Here is a 21,918-nt window from a genome sequence, read left to right on the forward strand (position 1 = left end):
CCTGGTAACAAGCTTCCTTAAACTAACACGAAATAACTCGTTAGGCTTACTGTATATGGAGCAGTTGCACAGTTTACAACTAGAAAACAAGACTATGAACTTAAAACAAACAACAGAACGAGACCCATTAAACCTTTGTTACTGAAGACAACCATTTGAGTCTTGAAGCAAAGCTCTCTATATCCTGGTCTAATGTACAATCTTTTATTGCCTTCATGTACTGAATTTTGTCCATTTTTTTCCCATAGAATATGTTATCTTTGACAGTCCCACTCTGAATCCAACCTGTTTGTGCCAAGTAGGCAACACTACCATACACTTGAACCTGCACGCAGTGCAATCAAAAAGTTTATGGAAGAATTTCTATATAAATAAATATATGTGCTACAAAACAAACTATAGAAAGCAAAGAAACTGCATCTAAATTTCTGTTGAACTATTAAATGGTTAGTGCTGCTCAAGAATAGTTTATGTTCAACTTACATTTCCTGAATTTTTTGGGATTTCTCCAACAATTGTATATAGCCGAGCAGATTTCACTGATCCCACTGAGCCACAAATTGCTACCTTTTCTCCCTTTTTTAATTTGCAGATTTATTCCCTTCAATGTTAGTTTTTGCAGTGAAGACTCCCGATCCCAACTCAATATACCTTGAAGAATTTCGATGATATACTGGGATCCAGCGAGTGCTTTCCTCACAACAACATCCTGTCTCAGCTCAGCATCTTGTAATAACTTGTCCAACGATCTAGAAAGACTTTAACTTGAATTAATATAGCCAAAACGTCAGCTAGCATTCTCATTGGCTCTTGCATGACATGGAATATTGCAAGACTGTAAATATGGACATGGCAGTTAACAGTGGATCACCTATGATAGCACACCTGCAAAAACCATGGATGCAGTAATGATGGGTGACATCCAGTAGAGTATGGTGCCATGTGTTCTATTAAGCTGTGCAAAACAACAATTTGAGCTCGACAACTCAAAGATTTTCTATGAACTCCTTGAATTTTTCTTCCCATGCTTGTAATTTGATTATTTTCATACTATTGAGAATTTCATATGTTATTCTGAGTCGTTCATCTTATGTAGTCATGAGCTCAGCTTGGGACTTCTGGAGGAATTTTGATAATCAAAGCACATCTAGGATTCTTTTTGATAATCAAAACACATCTTCTAGGATCCCTTTCGGCTTAATAGCGGACTTGTCGACAATTTGAAGAACAATGGAGGTTTGCCTTGACAGCCTTTGAAGATTTAAATTCTCCATGATGTCTTTCGTCATGACATTGATGGCTCCTCCCAAATAAATGTAAGTGTACTCTGGAATGGGTGTTTTCTCTATGCAAACATCTGCAACAGGTCATGAAGCAATTCTCCCAGATAGAACTGGATCTGCATCTGCCTATCGGATTACTGGTTGCTATATCAGCAACACGAGCATTAGATCTGTTATCTCATCTATAGGTGTTGCTAGATGTGAGCTGCAGGAAAGTGAAGCTAAGTGAGCAGAGGGTAAAGTGCTTCATGTGGTTGGGAGCTGGCGTCCTTGATCAATAAAAACAACATGAATCAGTGATTTAACTAATTATCAAACGCATCATACACATTATTCATATATACCCCGGCTTTGAGATGGTACAGTTGCTTTGGTTTATTTTCATTTAGATAAATATTAAGATTACCATGTAAATAGAAAAGCTTCGTTCTATGAAATAACAATTAATAACAACGCCATATATAATTTCCAGTATTATGACAACCGCTTCTGCTTGCTTCGCTTTTCCGGCTTCTTCTTGCTTGGCTTTTACGTAAACTAGCACGCATGCCTTTAGTCGTCCGCGAAGTTCGTCCCCCTCTTACTCCCACAACAGACACTGTAATTTGGGACATCCAGAGACATCGAGCTCCTCCAACCACGTACACTGTTCAACACCTTCCACTTCTTCTAGCTCCAAGCACCTACGAACTTTTACCTCTCTAAGCCTTGTCAACTGCCATAACCCCCTTATCACCTTCAACTTCACACAAAGAGATGCGTAAAACTCCTCCAAAGAGGTCAACGTTTCCATCCTCGGCAGCTCTTCGAGCTCTAAGCACCCACCAACATAGAGCTTCCGAAGCTTTGTACACTGCTCCAACCCCCTTATGACCTTCACCTTCACACAAGTATATGCGCGAAGCTCCTCCAAGGAGGTCAACGTTTCCATACTCGGCAGCTCTTCGAGCTCTAAGCACATACCAACATCGACCCCCCGAAGCTTTGTACATTGCTCCAACCCCCTTATGCCCTTCAGCTTCACACAATGATGTGCGCGAAGCTCCTCCAAGGATGTCAACGTTTCCATACTCGGCAGCTCTTCGAGCTCTAAGCACTTACCAACATGGAGCAGCCGAAGCTTTGTACACTGCTCCAATCCACTTATGCGCCTAACCTTAACACAGCCGGCTGCGTAAAACTCCTCCAAAGAGGTCAATGTTTCCATACTTAGCTCTTCCAGCTCACAGCACCATCCGACATTTAGCAGCCGAAGCTTCCGTGTATGCTCCAATCCAGATATGCTCTTCAGTTTCACACATCTGTCTGTTATCAACTCCTCCAAAAATTCTGGCAGCTGCAAAGGTAACTGCAAATATTCAAGGTTCAACAACAAGAAAGATATTAGAAAACCGTTGGCGGTTCAATCTCCAAAAAAGACGACGTTCGATATCTATTGAGACGTTGTGGCACGATATTAATATCGCCTACACATACCAAGATAACACAACAAATTTCTAATTACCTGTGATTGGTTTTCAGTTTGCCACAATGTATTGAGATCGCTCTCACACACATCTAGATGCCTTAAATTTTTCACGGACACCCAGGAAGGCAAAGAAGAGTATGGACACTTTCTCCAACGCAACCATAAGATCTCTGGTAACACTGTCCTTCGCGAGATACGTTCCATATCTTGCGACTCCACCATCCCCAATATGCGCTCCATAACATCATCTTCAGTATCAAGAATTCGCAACCTCATCTTGCCAATACGGCCCAAGACATAATCACCATATTTATCATAATCCCTTCGATCCATCTTAAGTCCCCGCACCATTAGATGACCCTTTTTGAAAAACGATCATCAAAAAAGACGATGAATTAAAACGATGGTTATTTTTGGAAAGTACGATGAACTAAAAACCGATCCAAACTTTTATGAATTGAACAACTAATCTATAAATTGATTGATTTACTGAACACTTACAGATGGTTGCTGCCATAAATAATCAATAACGTCCTCTGTCCAACTCCAAAGACGAAAAGGCGACATTTTCTCCCCGATTTCTCTTCCCATATCTCGCAGATGGTCATGCATATGGATCAAATTCGAACTGTCCACTTCCACGAGACATCTATCCTGTAGATTTTGAAACCCCCGCCTTCCTTTCCAGCCTGATGCATTCCATATGTTTATGGCTGTATCTCTGTTTTGTCCATTGAGAAAACATGCGATGTCTAGGAATATCTGTTGTTCCTGGAGATCGAGGGCATCGTAACTTATTTGAAGTCTTCCCTTTACCTCACTGGGAAGACTCCCCAGTTCGTCTTCCCACTTTGATATCTCTTTTTTGCCATAAAGATGTGCCCCTATCACTTTCAATGATAAGGGCAATCCATTACAATATTCTACGAACCTATCTGTAAGATCTTGAAACAAGTGAGGCGGATTGGCTTGGTTGAAGGCATAGGAGCAGAAGAGCTCTCGCGAGTATTCTGCGTTAAGCCCAGTCAACATATAAATTGATGGTATTGCCACTCTTGCTCTTATGAGAACATCCTTATTTCTAGATGTAATCAATATTAAACTCCCAGCAAGGAAATCAAGGGCTTCAAGTGGCAAAAATGCTCTGACCTGATCTTCATGATCTACGTCATCTAAAACTATTAAAGCTTTAGAAGATTTGAGATGCTCAATGAGCATCCCTTTACCTTCATCAACAGTGTATATTGGCTTATCGATTCGAGCCAAATCCTTCAAAAGTTGTGTCTGCAGCAAAGTTAAAGACCCATCTTTGATGTCAGATAAAAAGCAGGATTTAGGATAATCTGATTTCTTCTTATTGAAGAAATGTTTTGCTAGCGTTGATTTTCCTACTCCACCTAACCCTGTGATCCCCACGATCTGAGGTTTTCCGCTTTGCGGTTGCTGCAGCAGGACTGTATTCTCAAAGTCTGACATCTTGTCATCCAAACCTGTTGGATATTCCGACACGTACAGGTCTGGTTTTTTCAACATTTTCGACAAACATTCAACTACCTTGTCTAGCAGCTCCAGCTCCAACTCCTCTCTGGTTATTGAGAAGAAAATAAATAAAACTAGTGAGATAAACGTTTATGTCTATTCATCAAAAATAAAATACTGCCATATCGAGAAAGGGAAGGCTGAGTTCTCACCCATCGCGCTCCTCCAGCTCGAAACCGCTATTGTCTGCAACACTAGAAAGTGCGTGTCTCCAATTTTCAATAATCTTGGATTCATACCGCGGCGTCCCTTCATGGGTTCTCTTTTTAACCAGTCTTTCTAGGGCTTGAGCATAACCTCCCTTGATCCACCGAACCTCAGCAGGCGTGGTACGGTAAAACACAGGGATAATGGGAGACTTTGACTCCACCATTAGTTGGAGTTCATGTAGGCACCAATATGATTCGGCATAGTTAGGGGAGAAGATGGCCACATGGACCGAGGCGTTTCTAATAGCATGTTCTATTTGGGAAGTGAAATTGTATCCAGGTTGCATCTCCCCCTCATCCAGAAAGGCCCTCACTCCTCTTTTCAGAAGGCCAAGGTAGAGAGACCTGGCGAAGGTTTTCTTAACATCAACGCCGCGGTGGTTGATGAATACTTCATACCACTGAGCAGTGGTGGAGGCGGAGGCAGAGGCAGCAGTGGCTGTGGCGGAGGCGGCAATGGCGGTGGAGGTCGAAGCGCAGGCAGACGAAGATGTAGACATTGCTAATTACTAGACAGAAATTGGAAGTATGGTCGCGAGTAGGAGGATGAATTGGAGTTTCAGAAGTAATTATGTTTGAAGATAAAACCTTAGAGATGATATTGTGCATAAGTATATCGTTAAAACTTAAGACGAACCCTTGACCCCTGGTTAGGACGCGGTTACACAAACAGTGTAACCCTGTCGGTCCACCGTGGTTCTGTGTCTTTCACGTCAAAGTTGGTGATCACTTTTCCCATTATTATATTAGTAATTGTTCCAAAGGTGTTCCAAAAGGCGTAAAAAGAGGCTAACAAGATTTTTAAATTGAAAAATTATACTTTATTTTTCATAATTAAACAATTAAATTTAAATTTTTTAACACTTGATATATTAAATTTAAGATTTTTTTTGCTATATTGTTTTAATGTTTTAAAATTTTATATATTTTTTTAATTTTTACGTATATTTGTATACTTATTTATTTCAATTTCTCAAAGTAACAAATATGGAGAATGATGAGATCTTTTAACTTAATTTACATATTATTTTTGCAAAACATAAACAGATTTCTGGCTGTAAAAAAAAGTGGCTTGACAAAAATTGTAGGAAGTGGGGTTCCGAATTGGCCTAGTACAACAAGAACCAATAAAGTTTGAACCTAAGTTTCAATTCTTCACTTGTGCCTAATTTATTGGCTTCAAAAAATATGGTCAAGATATGGATCATGCTTCCTTTATTGTTTTTTGGAGGATGGACTCCAAATCATTGAACCACAAATTTTACAATTTTTTTGTCATAAAAACTTTATAATGGGAATTAAGAATTTTTATTTAACACTCAAAAAATATTGAAAGAAAATGATCCAAAGTCAAACATATATAAAAAGCATGATGATAATTATAAACAAACAAGAATATAGAAATCAGGGAATACATATGCCAACTCCACACACACTCAAGAATAAAAGTGAGATATATATTCCAAAAAAATGAATGAAGAAAAAACTTATGTCACAATCTATTAACAACCTTGCTATGTTTTAATAAATTATTGATAAACAATTATATTATCAATAACTACAACCTTACTATGTTTTAATAAGTTATTGATAAACAATTATATTATCAATAACTACATTTCTTTAAGATGCCTCATTTTTAACTGAATACCTGTCTTAAATGTTATCTATTAATCTCTAACATTGTTGTCACAACAATAGTGATGAGTATAAAAGATACATTATGCCATACCTTTACCTTTAAATTTAGTACCCAACAAAACTCACACATCCAAAAAAAAAAATGTGTCTTTCAGGGGTATAATAGAAGAGTAAACGAGAAGAGAACCATATCGAGAGATAGAGCGAAAACTTGTAGTAATGTGTATAATCTCAAAATAAACCAGAAGAGAACCATATTGATAGAGATAGAGTACAAAGCATATAGGCGCGAAAAATTGTAGTAATACAGAACACAGTTGAGCATGATGTTGATTGATTAATATGTAAATGAAGTAAAAGATTATTCTTGAGGTTTGTTATTTTGAAAAATGAATATAAATGAGCATATATATATATATATATATATGAGATATATATAATTTTAAAAATATAAAAAATATATATTAAAATAATAATTATTATTTGTTCAATTATAAAAATTAAATTATAAATTTTTTAATTTAAAAATTTTATAATGTTTTTTTATTATTTTTTAAGCAATTAGTAATTAAATAGAGTTGGAGATACATCACTCATAATTTTAAAATAACTCTCTCATATTCTATTAACAAGTTTTCAATTGAAGTTTCAAGTAATAAAAGAAATAGCAAAACCAACTCATGGTATGCCAAAGATTGTAGAAGTGCGAGGAGAGAAATTAAGGAAGTTGTTGATGAATCTCTTAAAATTGGCAAGATAAAAATATACAAAGCCCTAACTAAAAGGAAAAAAATGCAGTATATTCTTAAAAGACAAGCAATCTCGTACACCTCTCTAAGGTATCTCCTAAGAAATTTTGGAGGCAAATTCTAACTAGGAAAACTAAAGATAATTTTAAAATTGCTTTACATGACTGGAATTCCTATCTTAAAAAGCTTTATGAATCTCCAAATGTCATGGATAACTTTCAAACCTTGCTCACAATGAAAGAAGTTTTCTCATTACAAGACATTGATTTTGGGGTTAATCGCTTGGCTAATGGGAAAGCTAAGGACATTGAAGGTTACTAGGTGGAAATCTTAAAAATTGGAGGTCTTGTCCTCATCCCCCACATTCACAAGTTTTTCAATCAAGCGGTCAAGCAAGGGTTCCCTAAACCATAGGCTCAAAGCCTCATTATCCTTATTTTTAAAAGTGGGGATACAAATAACCCCTCTAATTATCAGACAATTATGATCAGCCCTCTCCTAGCCAAGTTATATGGAATTATTTTGGAAAGGAAACTGAGCATATGGCTTGAAAATGAAGGTAAGCAAGCTAAAGGCCAAGCGGCTTTTAGAAAGCAACACTCAACAACAAACCACCTCGTTATGATTAGGATCATTATGGAGGAATGCCGCAATGATAAATCCAATCCCTTTTGTTGCTTTGTGGGCTTTAGAAAAGCTTTCGATACGGTTCCTAGAAACAACCTTTGGAACATATGAGAAGAGCTAAAGGTTCCTTTTGAGTTGAGAGTTGCCACTATAAGGTTATACGAGAATGTAATTGCCAAGTTAAAGAGCAATGAGGGGTGGTCGAAAGATATTAAGTGTAATATCGGAGTTAAACAAGGTTGCCCCCTCTCCCCTACCCTATTTGGCATTTACATTGACAAGTTAGAAGGTTATTTAGAAGAAGCAGGATGTGTTGGCATGATCTTAGCTGGGATAGCCATCATCCTTCTTCTCTACACTGACGATATTGTTCTTCTCGCAAGGTGCCCATCTGATCTTGATAAGCAACTTATGCTTCTTAATGATTTCTGCTCTACCATGGGTATGGTTGTTAACACTGACAAAACAAAAGTTATGATTATCAAATCCAAGAAGGACACTCATGCTAATTTTATGTATGACAATAGTAACTTGGAGGAAGTGTCTTCCTACAAGTACCTAGGAATTGGTATTCATCACAAGCTCAACTGGAACTATAGCATTGAGAAAAGGATTAATGGGGGATGGAGAGCTTATTTTGGTCTTGAAAATAATTGTAAAATGGAAAACCTCATAATGTGGGATAGAGAGAAGTTCCTCTTTGAAACTTTAGTCACTCTGGTTATCTTATATGGATGTGAGGTTTGGAGTTGTAGCATCTGTAGATAATCTTAGAGAAAGATTGATCAAATCCAAAAGCGTTTTATTATGTATAACCTCAAAATTAAAAGCAACACACCCTATCTTATTCTCCTTATAGAAGTGGGTCTTTCCCCTATCGAGAGCCAAGCTATGACTAGGCTTTTGTTGTACTAGCACAAAATCAATAACACAGGAGACCATAGACTTTCTAAGCTAGGTTTAAATTCCAGCCAAAACCAACTAATGCTCAAATGAGGTTGGTATAAAGACACCAGGGGCTGGTTAAACCATTGGGAGATCGACGAGAATGTTTCTTTGCAAACATTAATAACATTAAAAATATTTTTTCTTCTAAGATCAAAGAAAAAATGTTGTGTGAGAAAGATTTAGCAGCTAAAAGAAAATTAAGATATTAGAAGGAGGTCCTCAACCCCACCTAAGAAGATCAAAAGTATCTCTCTCTTTTAACTAGCTCAAAGAAGAAAATTAATATTGCCAAGATTAGAACGAACTCTCATGAGCTCCATAGTTAAACAGGTCATTGGGCAGTTCCTAAAAGACCATGGATGGAAAGGTTTTGCCATCTCTGTGAGAATAAAAACATCGAGGATGAAAATCACTTCCTCTTAGAGTGCCCCGTGTACAACCACATTAGATCTCAGTTTCAAAATCTTTGTTGCAATACTGACCTTCCTAGCCTTTTATGTCGTCAAAATTACAATGAGCTCGGGAGGCTTCTCTCTAAGCTTTTTGAGCATAGCAATAAAATATGAAATCAAATTAAATAATTCATTTCTTTAGGTCCGATAGACCAAAGTTTGGTCTCAGTGGACGTTAACCACCATCATCATCATCATAAATAAATAATATTTCGTGCCTTAAATATATCAAATAAGTAATATATCATTAAATATTAGTTACATATACATGTTTCCCCTAATATCTCGCCCAGTGCCAATTCCAGTTTCCTCTAACAAGATCCAATAATTTTGTTCACCAAAAATATCTTGCCACATTTTAGATTGTTATTTTTCCCAATTGAGTTCCCAAAAGTCAGAGTCCTTCAGCATATAAAATGGCAAGCTCGGAGAGGGTTTAAATTCTTGAATACTGTTACTACTGAGCATACCATCATGAGAAAAACCCATAGTTCTCTTTATCTAATTTTTACCTTGTCAACCCCATATCTATTTAACAATACTCTTTGTTAATAATAGTTGTCAATTACAATTTCTCCCTTGGATTTTGGTTTCTAGAATATTTTTCTTTATGACCAATATAACTGGAATTGGAATCTGTTCCCATATTTCCTATATATCTTCCATTCTCATTAGGTAAGTTAATGTAAAAATATTTCTTAGCCTCAGGCAAGATCCCAATTACACATTTGTTTCATGAAAGCCAATATCATTAATAATAGTGAAATAGGATCCTCATATGGGTACCCTCTCCTGGATTCGAAACATCAAAGTCATCTAAAAATTCTTCTAGGAACTATTCTTAGTTTTGTATTTAAGGTGTGCACGTTTTTCCTTATTTGTTTTGATTGTTATATTTTTCCAAGGAATTTTGAGGTTTACTCATTTTTGTGTTTATGATAATTTAAAAGGGGAAACAATTTTTATTGGATAAAAACATGAGAAATCTAGAGTAATGTAGTTAATAACATGTATTGTTTTTTTTATAGGATATTTTAGTTTTGATCTTTTAAATGAATATATAAAAATATATAGTGGTTTAATAAATATTTAGAGGTGTTTTAATCCTTCTAATCCTTGGTATGACAAAGATGTAAAATTGTTAGGAAAGCAATCAAAGATGCCCCTAATGAAAACATTAAGCTCCAGAATATGAGTATATACAAAGTTCTCATTAAGAGGAAGAAGAGGTCATATATTAATAAGAGACAATAGCATCTTCTCTACCTTTCTAAAGTCCCGACCAAAAAGTTTTGGCAGAATGTGCTTGTTCATAAAACTAAAGATAATCATTCTATCCCCCTAGAAAATTGGATAGCTATCTTAAGAAGTTGTATGACTCTCCAGACACCATGGGCACCATCTTAAACACTCCTATTAAGGATGATATTTTTCTCTCGAAGATGTCGAGTCTGGGATTAATAAGCTCACTAATTGGAAAGCCAAAGATATTGAAGGTTAGAAAGTTGAGATCTTTAAAATAGGAAAACCTATCCTCATTCCTCATCTCCACAAGCTTCTCAATTTGGCTACAAATCATGGCTTCCCTAAGCTTTGAACGCAAAGCCTTATTGTGCCTATCTTCAAAAATGGGGACTAAAGTGTTCCCTCTAACTACATGACCATTATGATTAACCACATCATGGCCAAGCTTTATGGGCTCATTCTGGAAAAAATCTTAGCCTTTGGCTTGAGAACTAGGATAAAAGAGCTAAAGGGAAAGTTCATTTTAGAAGACATCACTCGACCATCGACCACCTTTCCACCCTTAGGATCATCGCAGAGGAATGTCACTATCCCCTGAGATAAGCTCTAGGAGATGCTTGAAGAGATCATGGTTCCTCCTGAATTGAGGATTGTTGTGATCCGCCTCTACGAGTGTTTCCGGGAAAACTAGTGTCTTTTCGATCTGCTAGTCCCACTAAGATTGGTAGCTATCTTAGAAACAAAAAATCAAAGCAATTTGTGATTTCCTTTATGTATGATAGATAAGAGAGAAGCAAAGGGGACCAACCTGGATCTTCTGCTTGACTCCTTGCTTAATTTCTCTCTCCCTTGATAGAGCTTGCAACTCCTCTCCTACTTGTCCCGCTTTAGAGAATACATGTAGAGACAAAGTAACAAAACACCATCAAATCATCTTGATCTATAATGTCATAAACAATGCAGAATCATAAATACATTGAAAATACAATTTCATTCACAAACAACAAGATTCACAGATACACGATTGTATGGAAGAAAACTAAAAGAACTTTATTAGAAATAGAAGGAAGAATTACAACCCAGTTGTTTGATCTAGCATCATCCTCCCAGCATCAAAGCTCTCTTCACGTCATGAAAAGCAATATCACCCAACAATACAATGTTCCTTCTCAAAGACAAACTATGAGCACTTCCTTACAAATTACAAAATTCTAGCCTCCAGATCTCTTAAAAGAGGGATCCATTTATAGATGTCCTGCAAGGGTGTGAGTCACTTCTGGATTTTCGATCAGTGTCATTCCACTCATAGTTCTTGGTTCCAATTGGAGATTTCATTAATCTCTTACTCATTCCTGGGCGAATTCAGAGAGGCAAGTGTCATAGGAGAAGTTTCTAGAAGATTCCATGAGCATCCACTTAGCAAACTGTCTCAACCATTTTTCCATTCTCGCTCATTGCACCCCACAGAAGGCCTCTTTAGTATGCATCGCACCTAGATAGTGTAGGAGCCAGTATGCATCGCACCTTGACAATGGAGCAGTCAGTATGGTCAATTTTTGGCCAGTTCTAAGTGGTTTTTCAGGTGGAACTTCTGGGGAATGATGTAATCAATTGACTATGATCCTTTAGGGTATGAAACAACACTTTTAGGGGTTAAAGATCCCTTGGTTTATCGACATATAAGATTGGGGTTGCAGTGTCCAACTATGTCTATAACAGTTGCCCCTTTTTTTTCTAAATAAAATTACTCTATTAACATTAAAGGGGTAAAATTACATCTTGACCGAAGTAAAAAACAACTGCCCTGAAGGAGAGGCAGAGAATATCAGAAACACTGCCCATGACAAAGAACTTAGTCGAGAACCAGTTATCAAATCCCACGCAGGGGAACAAGTGTTGGCCTTCTTGATATTACAGAACTTATAGAAATTCACAAAAACTTGGATTTTGAACCATAGTGCAAAGATGAACCCACGAATCAGCTTGAACAAAAATTTTCCCACTATTATGGGCTGCATGACATGAAACAAAAGCAACAGAGAGCGAGCTAATCATCAGGAGGCTCTTCCACAATTCTGCACCAATCGAAATCAGGCAGATCCCTTGCACGAGCAACTTCAGTTTCAGAAGGACCAGGATCCGTCGGCGCCATCACCACGTCAAGAGCATTGCGAGCTTGAACCTTCGGAGCCTGCAAAGAGAACAGATTCAGCACAGAGACAGAGCCAGGGACCTCCTGATGTGAGCTAGACTCTCCCACCTGGGCTTCCTCATGAAAGAACACTGAAATGTGAGCTGTAATCCTTGGATGATTCAGAGAGCAATAGAAGGTGAAAATCACAAAGCCAAATGAGGGAGAAGACATGGAGTCTGGAGAACGGGGCTCAGGGTAATGGCTGGGCAGATGAAGACGCCCTCTCCCACTATGAGTGCGAGGGTAATGGCCGGCTATGAATTCACTGGAGAGGGAGGGAGAATTAGAGGATGGGCTAGAGGGCGCACATTGAGGAGTAACCCTGTGGCACCTCATTCTATGACGAAGACGGGGCATAGTGAAAGTAGTAGTGGCGCTATGAAAAACAAGCCGAGCAACCACATGACAGAGCATGGGTGAATCAAATAGTCATCCAAACGAGGGCCAGAGGCTCTAGAGAGAAACCAGGGAATTGACGGAGGCAGCTCTTCAGGATTACCAAAGCCTAGCTCCAGTTTAGTCACCCCTTTCAATCCGCTAGAGCCAGCACCATAACCAGACCGACAAAGCAACAAAGGCTCCTTAGCAATCCCATGGCTGAGCCTAGATTTATCTCCCTCAGTCGTGCCTCGAATAGCACCCGCCATTACTATGGCATTAAATAGAGCCAAGTTCCAGTGTAGTCCACAGCGTGCGGAGGCGATAGACATATCGGAGGACAGGCTGGGAGGATCAGAGCCACTTGAGGTGAAGCCAGGGAACCCTGCGATCCCCAAATGTTGAGGTTCTTCCTTCGTTTGGCGATTATCTGTGCGGTACAGGGCAGGCAGGTGTCGTCCCACCTCGCCCCACCCCTATCCCATCGCATTAACACCTTGGCCTGGCACCGACATCTGGGGATAACAGTTGCCCCTTAAAGCATAAGGTCGTAAATCTTTTGATGTCGGGTGAAATGCTTTATCATGAGGATCCGAGGTATTCGAACTAGAAGGTGACCTGTATAAGATACAATACAATACATCATCATCATATTATTTCCATGATCTAGCTGAGGCCGACATTCTCATTCTCAGTTTTATAAATTCATTTTCATGTACATAGAACAAATAATCGTCTGCAGTTGCAGACTAGTGATTCTTCATATGAAGGGTCATCGTCCCTAGCTTGGATGACCATCTATGTAGATTCTGTGTACATTTGATGTCTTTATATTCCTGAATATATCACAGCCTGGATGGATGAAACTAGATCTGGAGTCTTAAAACTCATTCAATCTTCGCCCGATGTACAAGTCGATCCATGTGAAAAGATGTTCTGAAGTCAAACATGGAAAGACATCACCAGATTACCAGCCAATGATGTAAGCTATTAACAAGCACGAGAGGAATCACCAATAATGATAATGACCCTCAAGGTACAACAGTACAATTCGCGTGGCGTGAATATATGATCCGATGTCGAACACCACGTAAAATCTTTTGGTCAAAGGCCATTGATGTAAACTTGTCGCCGGAAGTGAGAAACTTGCCATTGAGGCATGAAAGCTTCAAAGTATTGAAAGGCTTGTTTCTAAGTCAACTTCTTGGATAATGAGCTGATGTCGACAAGAAGTGACCCATCATAGGAGGGCCTTAATGTATCCCACATCTACAACATGAAACGAAGCAAATAATTTTCGAGAGGTGAAAATGATCTGATGATACAAGGTTCAAGAGTGGCGGTCATGAAAAATGGAGGGTGAAGGTATTGCAGTGGATGAGGCGTTAGCTGGATGGTGAATTCTCTGAATGACTTCTCTTGAACATATCAGCAACACTCAGATGGATTGGTAGCGTTATTCCCAAAAGATGGATGGTATGGAGGACCAATGGTGATATGATTGGTGAATGGAATAACCCAACTGGACTCAATCATGGCGATGGAGTGAAAGTGTCATGTTCAAGAGCGACCTGCTACCAATAAAATTATTCAAGTTTTCTTCCCTTTTTCCCCAGTCATTGTTGACCAGTACCTCTTTATTTTTGTCAAGCTTGAGGAGGATAATATATGCTTGTTCTATAATTTTCCCTTCAGGCAAACCTGTCACTATGTTTTAGCGAGCCTAGCAACAGTGAAACTCGTTCTTGTATAGATGGACAAGTTTGTTGCTATTGTTTTAACAAGTTTAACGACAAGGATAACTCAGTCCTATTCATGTTTAGAGAGTTTGAAAAGGGACAAAAAGGAAACTCCAACAGTTCTTTTTCATATCATAATCCCTTGAGTCCGAAAAATATTAAAATAATACAAAATGGATGACTTTTCCAATCACTTTAGCGAGCCGAAAAGACAAGCGCTCGATCTTTTTGTGGGATAATCCCTCAGGTCCAAAAAGATTAAAATACAGGAGGGATGGCACTTCCAATCACTTTAGTGAGCTGGAGAGGTCAATTGCTTGACAATATTTTCATATTTAATGAGTCCAAAAATAGTTTAAATTAGACTCATTTTTTGAGGAACGAATGGCATTTTGGGTAGCAAACAGGTTCCGAGTATTATTGGAACTAGTTCTGGGTAATCTTGGAACTTCTCAAAACATGGTGGTGTGAAGAGGTTGGCCAACAGGACCACTCATTGCAGCTATTCCTCAAAATGGTAAATAATCAAGTGGAAGCGTATGATCGGCCAAATGGATGGAGGTGATGCAAAGAACAAAACCAAGGTTCGCAAGGCAGATAGAATGGAAATCACAAAGGTTATTTATTGAAGGTGGATTCATTTTTTAATGAGCTTGAATCGGGAGAAACTATGCTCGGTGGCAGGTTTATTTTTTAACGAGCTTGAACCTTGCGGAAACATTGCTCATGATAGTGGTCAAAGATGTTAAATTCACCATTTAACACGTTATATTCTTTCATCGGTCGTTCAACCTGCTCAATTGCTCCATAAAATTGATTAGAAATACATATACATGCCCGAAAAATGAATTAAAAACTAAAATTTTACTTGAAGTACGTGAATAGTAACATAAAAAGTAGTTTTACCTCTCATTTTTACCATTTCATTTCGAATTTGGGATTTTGGAGCTCTAGAGTGGTTTTCCCCCTCAAACTTTACCAGCTAATTTTGGGAGATCCAGTGGACTATTCTCCACGCCGTCAGGATCAGTTAGGAGCTAAACCTGAGCTCTTCATTTTCATTCCTGTAGGTTTTAACCCTATACAGAAATTACCTACATACGAATTCTTAAACAAAGAAAATAAACAATGCGAGAGCATAACCCATAAAACACATATGCACAGAGATTTTTCCTTGGATCCCAAAACCGGGACTACCAGCTTGATTTTTCATTATGTTCCTTTCAATGTTACAATACATATTTATACATGCCGAAGCATCCAATACCATAGACCGAAAAAACCATCGCGTCCAATACCATGTGCGAAAATCATGCACAAAACCATAGGTAGGTTCACCTAACCTAATATAGGGTCCAAAAAAAAATTTCCCGGGGCGTTGCCTCGGACCCTGTAGAGGGGGGCTACCCGCCCCCCTCAAACCCCCCGGCAGGGGGGCTTCCGCCCCCCCTGTGACCCCCCCGCTGCGCAATCGGCGCAACGAAGGGGGGCTACCGCCCCCCTCTAACCCCCCGTTTAACTACGTAGGTTAGTCGTGGAAAGAATATAACACAACCCAACAATCTCCCACTTGTTGTTTTCTTTCCACAGGGGGCCACAGGAGAGCTTAGTCATTTTTCCAGCCCTGAAACACCCATTGTTTCTCTACACCAAGAGAACTTCTCAGAGCTCACAGATTTTGTCAATACATCTGCAGTATTCTTCAAAGTGTCCACCTTTACCAGCAACACCTTTTTGTCTTCTATCATATCCCTCACAAAGTGATACTGAACATCAATGTGCTTTGTCTTTGAATGATAAGCAGGGTTCTTTGCCAAGAAAATTGCACTTTGGCTGTCACAGTCTATTGTTATAGCTCCCTGTACTAACCCCATACTTGAACACAATCTCTGCAACCAAACTACTTCCTTGCTTGCATGAGTGGCTACCATGTATTCTGCCTCTGTAGTTGATAGTGCCACTACAGATTGTTTCTTACTCATCCAACTGACTGCACCTCCAAATAGGTTAAACACATACCCACTTGTAGATCTTCTCTGATCCAGATCTCCAGCCCAGTCTCCATCAACAAAACCATGAATATCCAACACTCTGTCCAATCCTGGTCTTCCTTGGTAGCACAAACCATAATCACTAGTGCCACGCAAATACCTGAAAACCCGCTTCACTGTTGTCCAGTGCTCCTTCCCAGGTTTTGACATAAACCTGCTCAATACTCCCACTGCATGTGCAATGTCTGGTCTAGTACAGACCATTGCATACATCAGGCTACCGACTGCACTTGCATATGGAACACGGGACATGTACTCTTCCTCTTCTTGTGTCTTGGGACACTGTTCAGCAGATAACCTCACACCTACAGGAATAGGAACCTTCACCGGTTTACTATCCTGCATATTAAACCTCTGCAGTATTGTCTCGACATACTTCCTCTGGTTTAACCAGAGCTTCCTCTTTGCCCGATCTCTTTTAATTTCCATGCCCAAAATATAGTTTGCAACACCAAGATCTTTCATGTCAAATTTGGAGGACAATTGGGCCTTCAAATCCTGGATAATTTCTTTGTCATTTCCAACCAGCAACATATCATCCACATACAAGACCAGATAAATAACACGGTCACCAATTAATTTAAAATACACACAATGATCTGCTTTGCTTCTGGTGAAGCCAAGTCCCCGTATAAATGTATCAAATTTCTGATGCCACATCCTTGGTGACTGTTTTAACCCATACATAGACTTCTTGAACTTGCATACCAGTTCTTTCTTACCCTTCACCGCAAAGCCTTCAGGTTGCTTCATGTAGATTTCCTCTTCCAAATCCCCGTGAAGAAATGTTGTCTTCACATCCATCTGTTCTACCTCAAAATCAAAAGCAGCAGCAACAGATAAAAGTAATCTAATAGAAGCTACCTTGGCAACAGGAGAAAAAATATCACCAAAATCAATTCCCGGCACCTGGGAATAACCTTTTGCTACCAACCGAGCTTTGTATTTCTCCACCTTTCCTTCTGCATTAGTCTTCTTCTTGAATACCCATTTTCTGCCAATGGGTTTCTTTCCAGCCGGCAACTCTACCAGATCCCAAGCCTCATTTTTGTGCAAAGATGCCATTTCATCAACCATGGCCTCTTTCCAGAGTTTTCCATCCTCTGAATCCACTGCTTCCTTCACAGTTCTGGGATCACCATCAGTAACAGACAAAGCAAAATTTGAACTGAAAGCAGATGGACTATACCTTTCTGGCTGCCTTCTTTCTCGACCTGATCTTCTCACAGCCGGAGTTAGTGGCTCTTCATCTTCTGATTCCTCCTCTGCTGCAGAGTCTGATTCTTCCTCCTTTGGCTCAAACTCTATCTTCTCAGGTTACTTTGGTTGGACTTCATGTTGAATAATATCTTTTACCTCTCTGAACACCACATCTCGGTTGTACACAACCTTCCGTGTGACTGGGTTCCAAAGCTTATAACCCTTTAAACCATCCTTATACCCAATAAAGATGCACTTTTCAGATTTACTATCCAACTTGGTTCGTTTCTCCTTTGGAACATGTACATATGCATCACATCCAAATACCCTCAGATGTGAAAGAGAGGGTTTCTTACCAGTCCATACTTCTTGTGGAGTCTTATCCTCCAACGCTGATGAAGGTGATCTGTTGATCAGGTAACATGCAGTATCCACCGCCTCTGCCCAGAATTCTTGTCCTAACCCGGCACCACTAAGCATGCTTCTTGCCCTTTCCATCAACGTCTTGTTCATTCTTTCTGCGACTCCATTTTGCTGAGGTGTATATGGAGTAGTCTTCTGCCGTGCTATACCACACTTCTTACAAAATTCTTCAAATTCCTTGCTGCAAAATTCTCCACCATTATCTATCCTTAGCACCTTTATCTTCTTCTCTGTCTGATTTTCCACCAGAGCCTTAAATTTTTTAAACCTGTCAAAGACTTCAGATTTCTTCTTAAGGAAATATATCCATGTATTCCTTGAGAAGTCATTTATGAATGATACATAGTACACAGACTTACCCAGTGATGGAACCTTCACAGGTCCAAACACATCACTGTGCACAAGCTCTAATATCTGTTTCGTCCTCTTACCACCAGAGGGGAAACTCACTCGATTCTGCTTCCCATACACACAATTTTCACAGAAATCAAAATCCAGAGAGCTATCATTCATACCTTCTACCATACCTTTACCATGAAGTATTCGAAGGCCCTTCTCTCCAATATGTCCAAGCCTTTGATGCCACAACATGGTCTTCTCTCCAGAGACCACTAGATTTTCTACTCCATTTTCAGGAACCATAGAACTATTGCACCCATCAACAACAGTGCTACCTTGCAGTTTGTACAGAGTTCCAATCCGAACTCCCCTCATCAATATCAGTGCTCCTCGAACCATCTTGTAGGTATCTTTCTCGAACACCGTCTTTACACCTGCATCATCCAACTTGCTTACAGAAATTAGATTTCTGGCCAATGCAGGAATATGTAGAACACCCGGAAGTGTTCTAACCCTTCCACCTTGCAACTTCAACTTTACTTTTCCCCGACCAATGATTCTAGCCTTCCTATCATCTCCTAAGAAGACATCACCACCATCGTATTTCTCATACTCGCAGAACCACTCTCTATGGGGAGTGAAGTGAAAGGATGCACCTGAGTCAATCAACCATGCCTCATGATCTACATGTGTACTTGAAGAAGCCAAGTACACATCCCCACCTTCATCTGAGGTGGTTTTCGCCTCTGCAGAAGGAGCATCATCAGATCCCTTTCCTTTATCAGGAGCTTTAGATTTACAATCCCTTCTGAAGTGTCCTTCCTTTCCGCATTTCCAGCACACCACCTTTGTAGGTTTTCCTGGAGATTTAGATCTGTTGGGTGTGGAGCCTGATTATCTTCTATAGTACCGGCATTTTGGACCCCAGTTCAAAATGGGGCGGCAACGCCGCCCGTAAAATGATCGCTGTCGTGGGGGGTCCAGGGGGGGGCGGCAGCGAATTTATGGAGCCCCCCCCCCCTGGCGGGGGGTTTCGGGGGCAGCGCCCCCGAAGCTAAAAACAGCTGTAAAATTGCCTTGTAAAAGTATAGTAATTTCTAGTCAATCTGGGCCGTTCATTAGGCGGATGATCTGACGGTAGAACTTATGTTTAGTTTAGGGTTTTTTGCCCTAGAAGGCAACCCCTCTCTGTATATGAGGGCATTGTATTTGAGGCTGTGACAGATGTGTATTCGGTGAGCGAGAAACATAGAGGTGAGACTGTGAGAGAAAACAGAGGATATTACAGCGGTTTTGTTGTAGGTTGTATCTCTTCATTTTGCTGGATAATAGAAAGGAAGGACTGGCTGTTCGGGGTGGACGTAGCCCAAACTGGGTGAACCACGTATATCTGTGTCTCTCTTGTTTTGTGCGTTTTCTGTGTTTATATTTCTGCAATATTTTATGTGTTCCATTGCTCCGTAATATATAATTTTCTAACAACTGGTATCAGAGCCGAAGGTCTATTTGGTTGATAAACTCGCAGGAAAGAAGGGTTCCTGGTTCGAGTGGGAGCAATGGCGGAAGATGGTAAGTTTAGGGTCAAGAAATTTAACGGCCAAAACTTCTCGCTGTGGAAGATGCAGATGGAAGATTATCTGTATCAGAAAGATCTATACCTACCATTGGGTGGAAAAACAAAGATGCCGACGGGTATGAAAGACGAAGAATGGAACCTTCTCGATAGAAAGGCACTCGGAACAATACGGTTGTGCCTTGCTGCGTCAGTCGCCTTCAACATTTCGAAGGAAACCACGACAGAGGATTTGATGCAGACGTTGTCGAAACTATATGAAAAACCCTCGGCCTCAAACAAGGTATTTCTTATGAAACGGTTATTTAATATGAATATGTCGGAAGGTGGATCTGTTGCAAACCATTTAAATGATTTTAATACAGTTACAAGTCAGTTAAGCTCTGTAGGGGTAAACTTTGATGATGAAGTTAGAGCTATGTTATTCTTGTGCTCATTACCAGAAAGTTGGAATGGTTTGGTAATGGCCATTAGTAACTTCGTTTCTGGATCTAGTACATTAAAGTTTGATGATGTTGTCGGTGCTATCCTTAGCGAGGAAATGCGACGGAAAAGCTCCGGTGAGACATCGGGAAATGCTTTGAGTGCAGAGTTTAGAGGAAGAAAAATGGAAAGAGGAAAGAGCTCAGGATATCGTAGTAAATCAAGGAAAGGCAGATCCAAGTCCAGATCGGGGATAGTGTGCTGGAAATGTGGAAAGAAAGGACACCTAAAGAAAGATTGTAGATCTTGGAAGGGAAAAGAAGGAGATGCACAGCAAGAAAACAATCATGAAGCAAATGTGACAGGTGAGGTGTTACAAGATGCTTTGATTCTTTCTTTCGAAAATATTACTGATTCCTGGGTGGTAGATTCAGGGGCCTCATTCCATGCCACACCTGAAAAGAAATACTTTTATGACTATGTTCAAGGAGATTTTGGACAAGTTCGTCTGGGTGATGACAAACCCTATAAAATTGTTGGAATGGGTAAGGTTCTTGTAAAACAGCAGAATGGAAACCAATGGCTACTAAAGGAGGTAAGGCATGTTCCAGATCTAAAGAAAAATCTGATTTCAACAGGGCAGTTAGGCAGTGAAGGTTGTGTGACAACTTTCACAGATAAAGCTTGGAAGGTCACAAAAGGAGCCCTGGTAATAGCAAAAGGTGAAAAGGTTGGTACATTGTATTTATGCAATGGTATTTCTAACTCTGTTAATGCTTTGACTTCCAAAGGAGCAGATGCAGCATTATGGCATCATAGGCTCGGACACATGAGTGAAAAAGGGATGAAGATTCTTCACTCAAGGAATTCGTTGCCAGGTTTGAAGAATGTTGATTTGGACTTCTGTGAGAACTGCATTTATGGAAAACAGAAGAGAGTCAGATTTTCTCAGAGTTGGGAAAGAAAAGAAGAATGAAAAATTAGAGCTTGTGCATACAGACGTATGGGGACCTGCTCAGGTGTCATCTCTTGGTGGCTCTCGTTATTATGTTACTTTTATTGATGATGCAACTAGAAAAACTTGGATTTATTGTATTAAGAATAAATCTGATGTATTTGATACTTTCAAGAAATGGAAAGCTTTGGTTGAGATTGAGACAAGAAAGAAATTGAAGTGTCTTAGATCAGACAATGGAGGTGAATATTGCAGCAAAGAGTTTGATAGGTACTGTTCAGAGCATGGAATTCGCAGAGAGAAGACAGTTCCAAGAACACCACAAGAAAATGGTGTGTCAGAAAGGATGAACAGAACAATCATGGAGCGTGCAAGGTGCATGAGATTGCATGCAGGATTGCCTTTACAGTTTTGGGCAGATGCTGTAGATACTGCTGTTTATCTAATAAACAGAGGGCCTTCAAGTTCCTTGGATGGTGGTG

The 21,918-nt window shown here is 39.6% G+C and overlaps 1 protein-coding gene across 2 annotated transcripts; it reads right to left on the reverse strand.

Moving 5' to 3' along the window:
* Nucleotides 1-938: 938 nt before the first annotated feature.
* Nucleotides 939-5,074, reverse strand: LOC149212183 (disease resistance protein RPV1-like). Of its 2 annotated transcripts, XR_016250757.1 has the most exons (5): nt 4,443-5,074; nt 3,253-4,336; nt 2,788-3,111; nt 1,690-2,631; nt 939-1,552 (listed from the first exon to the last, which is right to left on the reverse strand). XR_016250757.1 is itself a non-coding variant. In XM_089391758.1 (4 exons), exons 1-4 carry the CDS (start codon nt 4,997-4,999, stop codon nt 1,864-1,866), a joined length of 2,733 nt encoding a protein of 910 aa, XP_089247884.1. In that variant the 5' UTR covers nt 5,000-5,074; the 3' UTR covers nt 1,538-1,863. The 2 variants fall into 2 exon arrangements, 1 of the variants encoding a protein (XP_089247884.1); XM_089391758.1 differs by having other exon boundaries at nt 1,538-2,631.
* Nucleotides 5,075-21,918: the final 16,844 nt, after the last annotated feature.

This window comes from Pinus tabuliformis, chromosome 1_1 (genome assembly GCF_031772625.1).
Source record: "Pinus tabuliformis cultivar Carrire ecotype Pingquan chromosome 1_1, CPIR1, whole genome shotgun sequence".
Taxonomy (NCBI): Eukaryota; Viridiplantae; Streptophyta; class Pinopsida; order Pinales; family Pinaceae; genus Pinus; species Pinus tabuliformis.

Coding starts and splice junctions, on each gene's coding strand:
- LOC149212183 (XM_089391758.1), bottom strand. CDS start 4,999: ATGTCTACATCTTCGTCTGCCTGCGCTTCGACCTCCACCGCCATTGCC. Junction 4,337..4,442: donor GAGCTGGAGGAGCGCGATGG/GTGAGAACTCAG, acceptor CTCAATAACCAG/AGAGGAGTTGGAGCTGGAGC. Junction 2,632..2,787: donor AAACTGAAAACCAATCACAG/GTAATTAGAAAT, acceptor GAATATTTGCAG/TTACCTTTGCAGCTGCCAGA.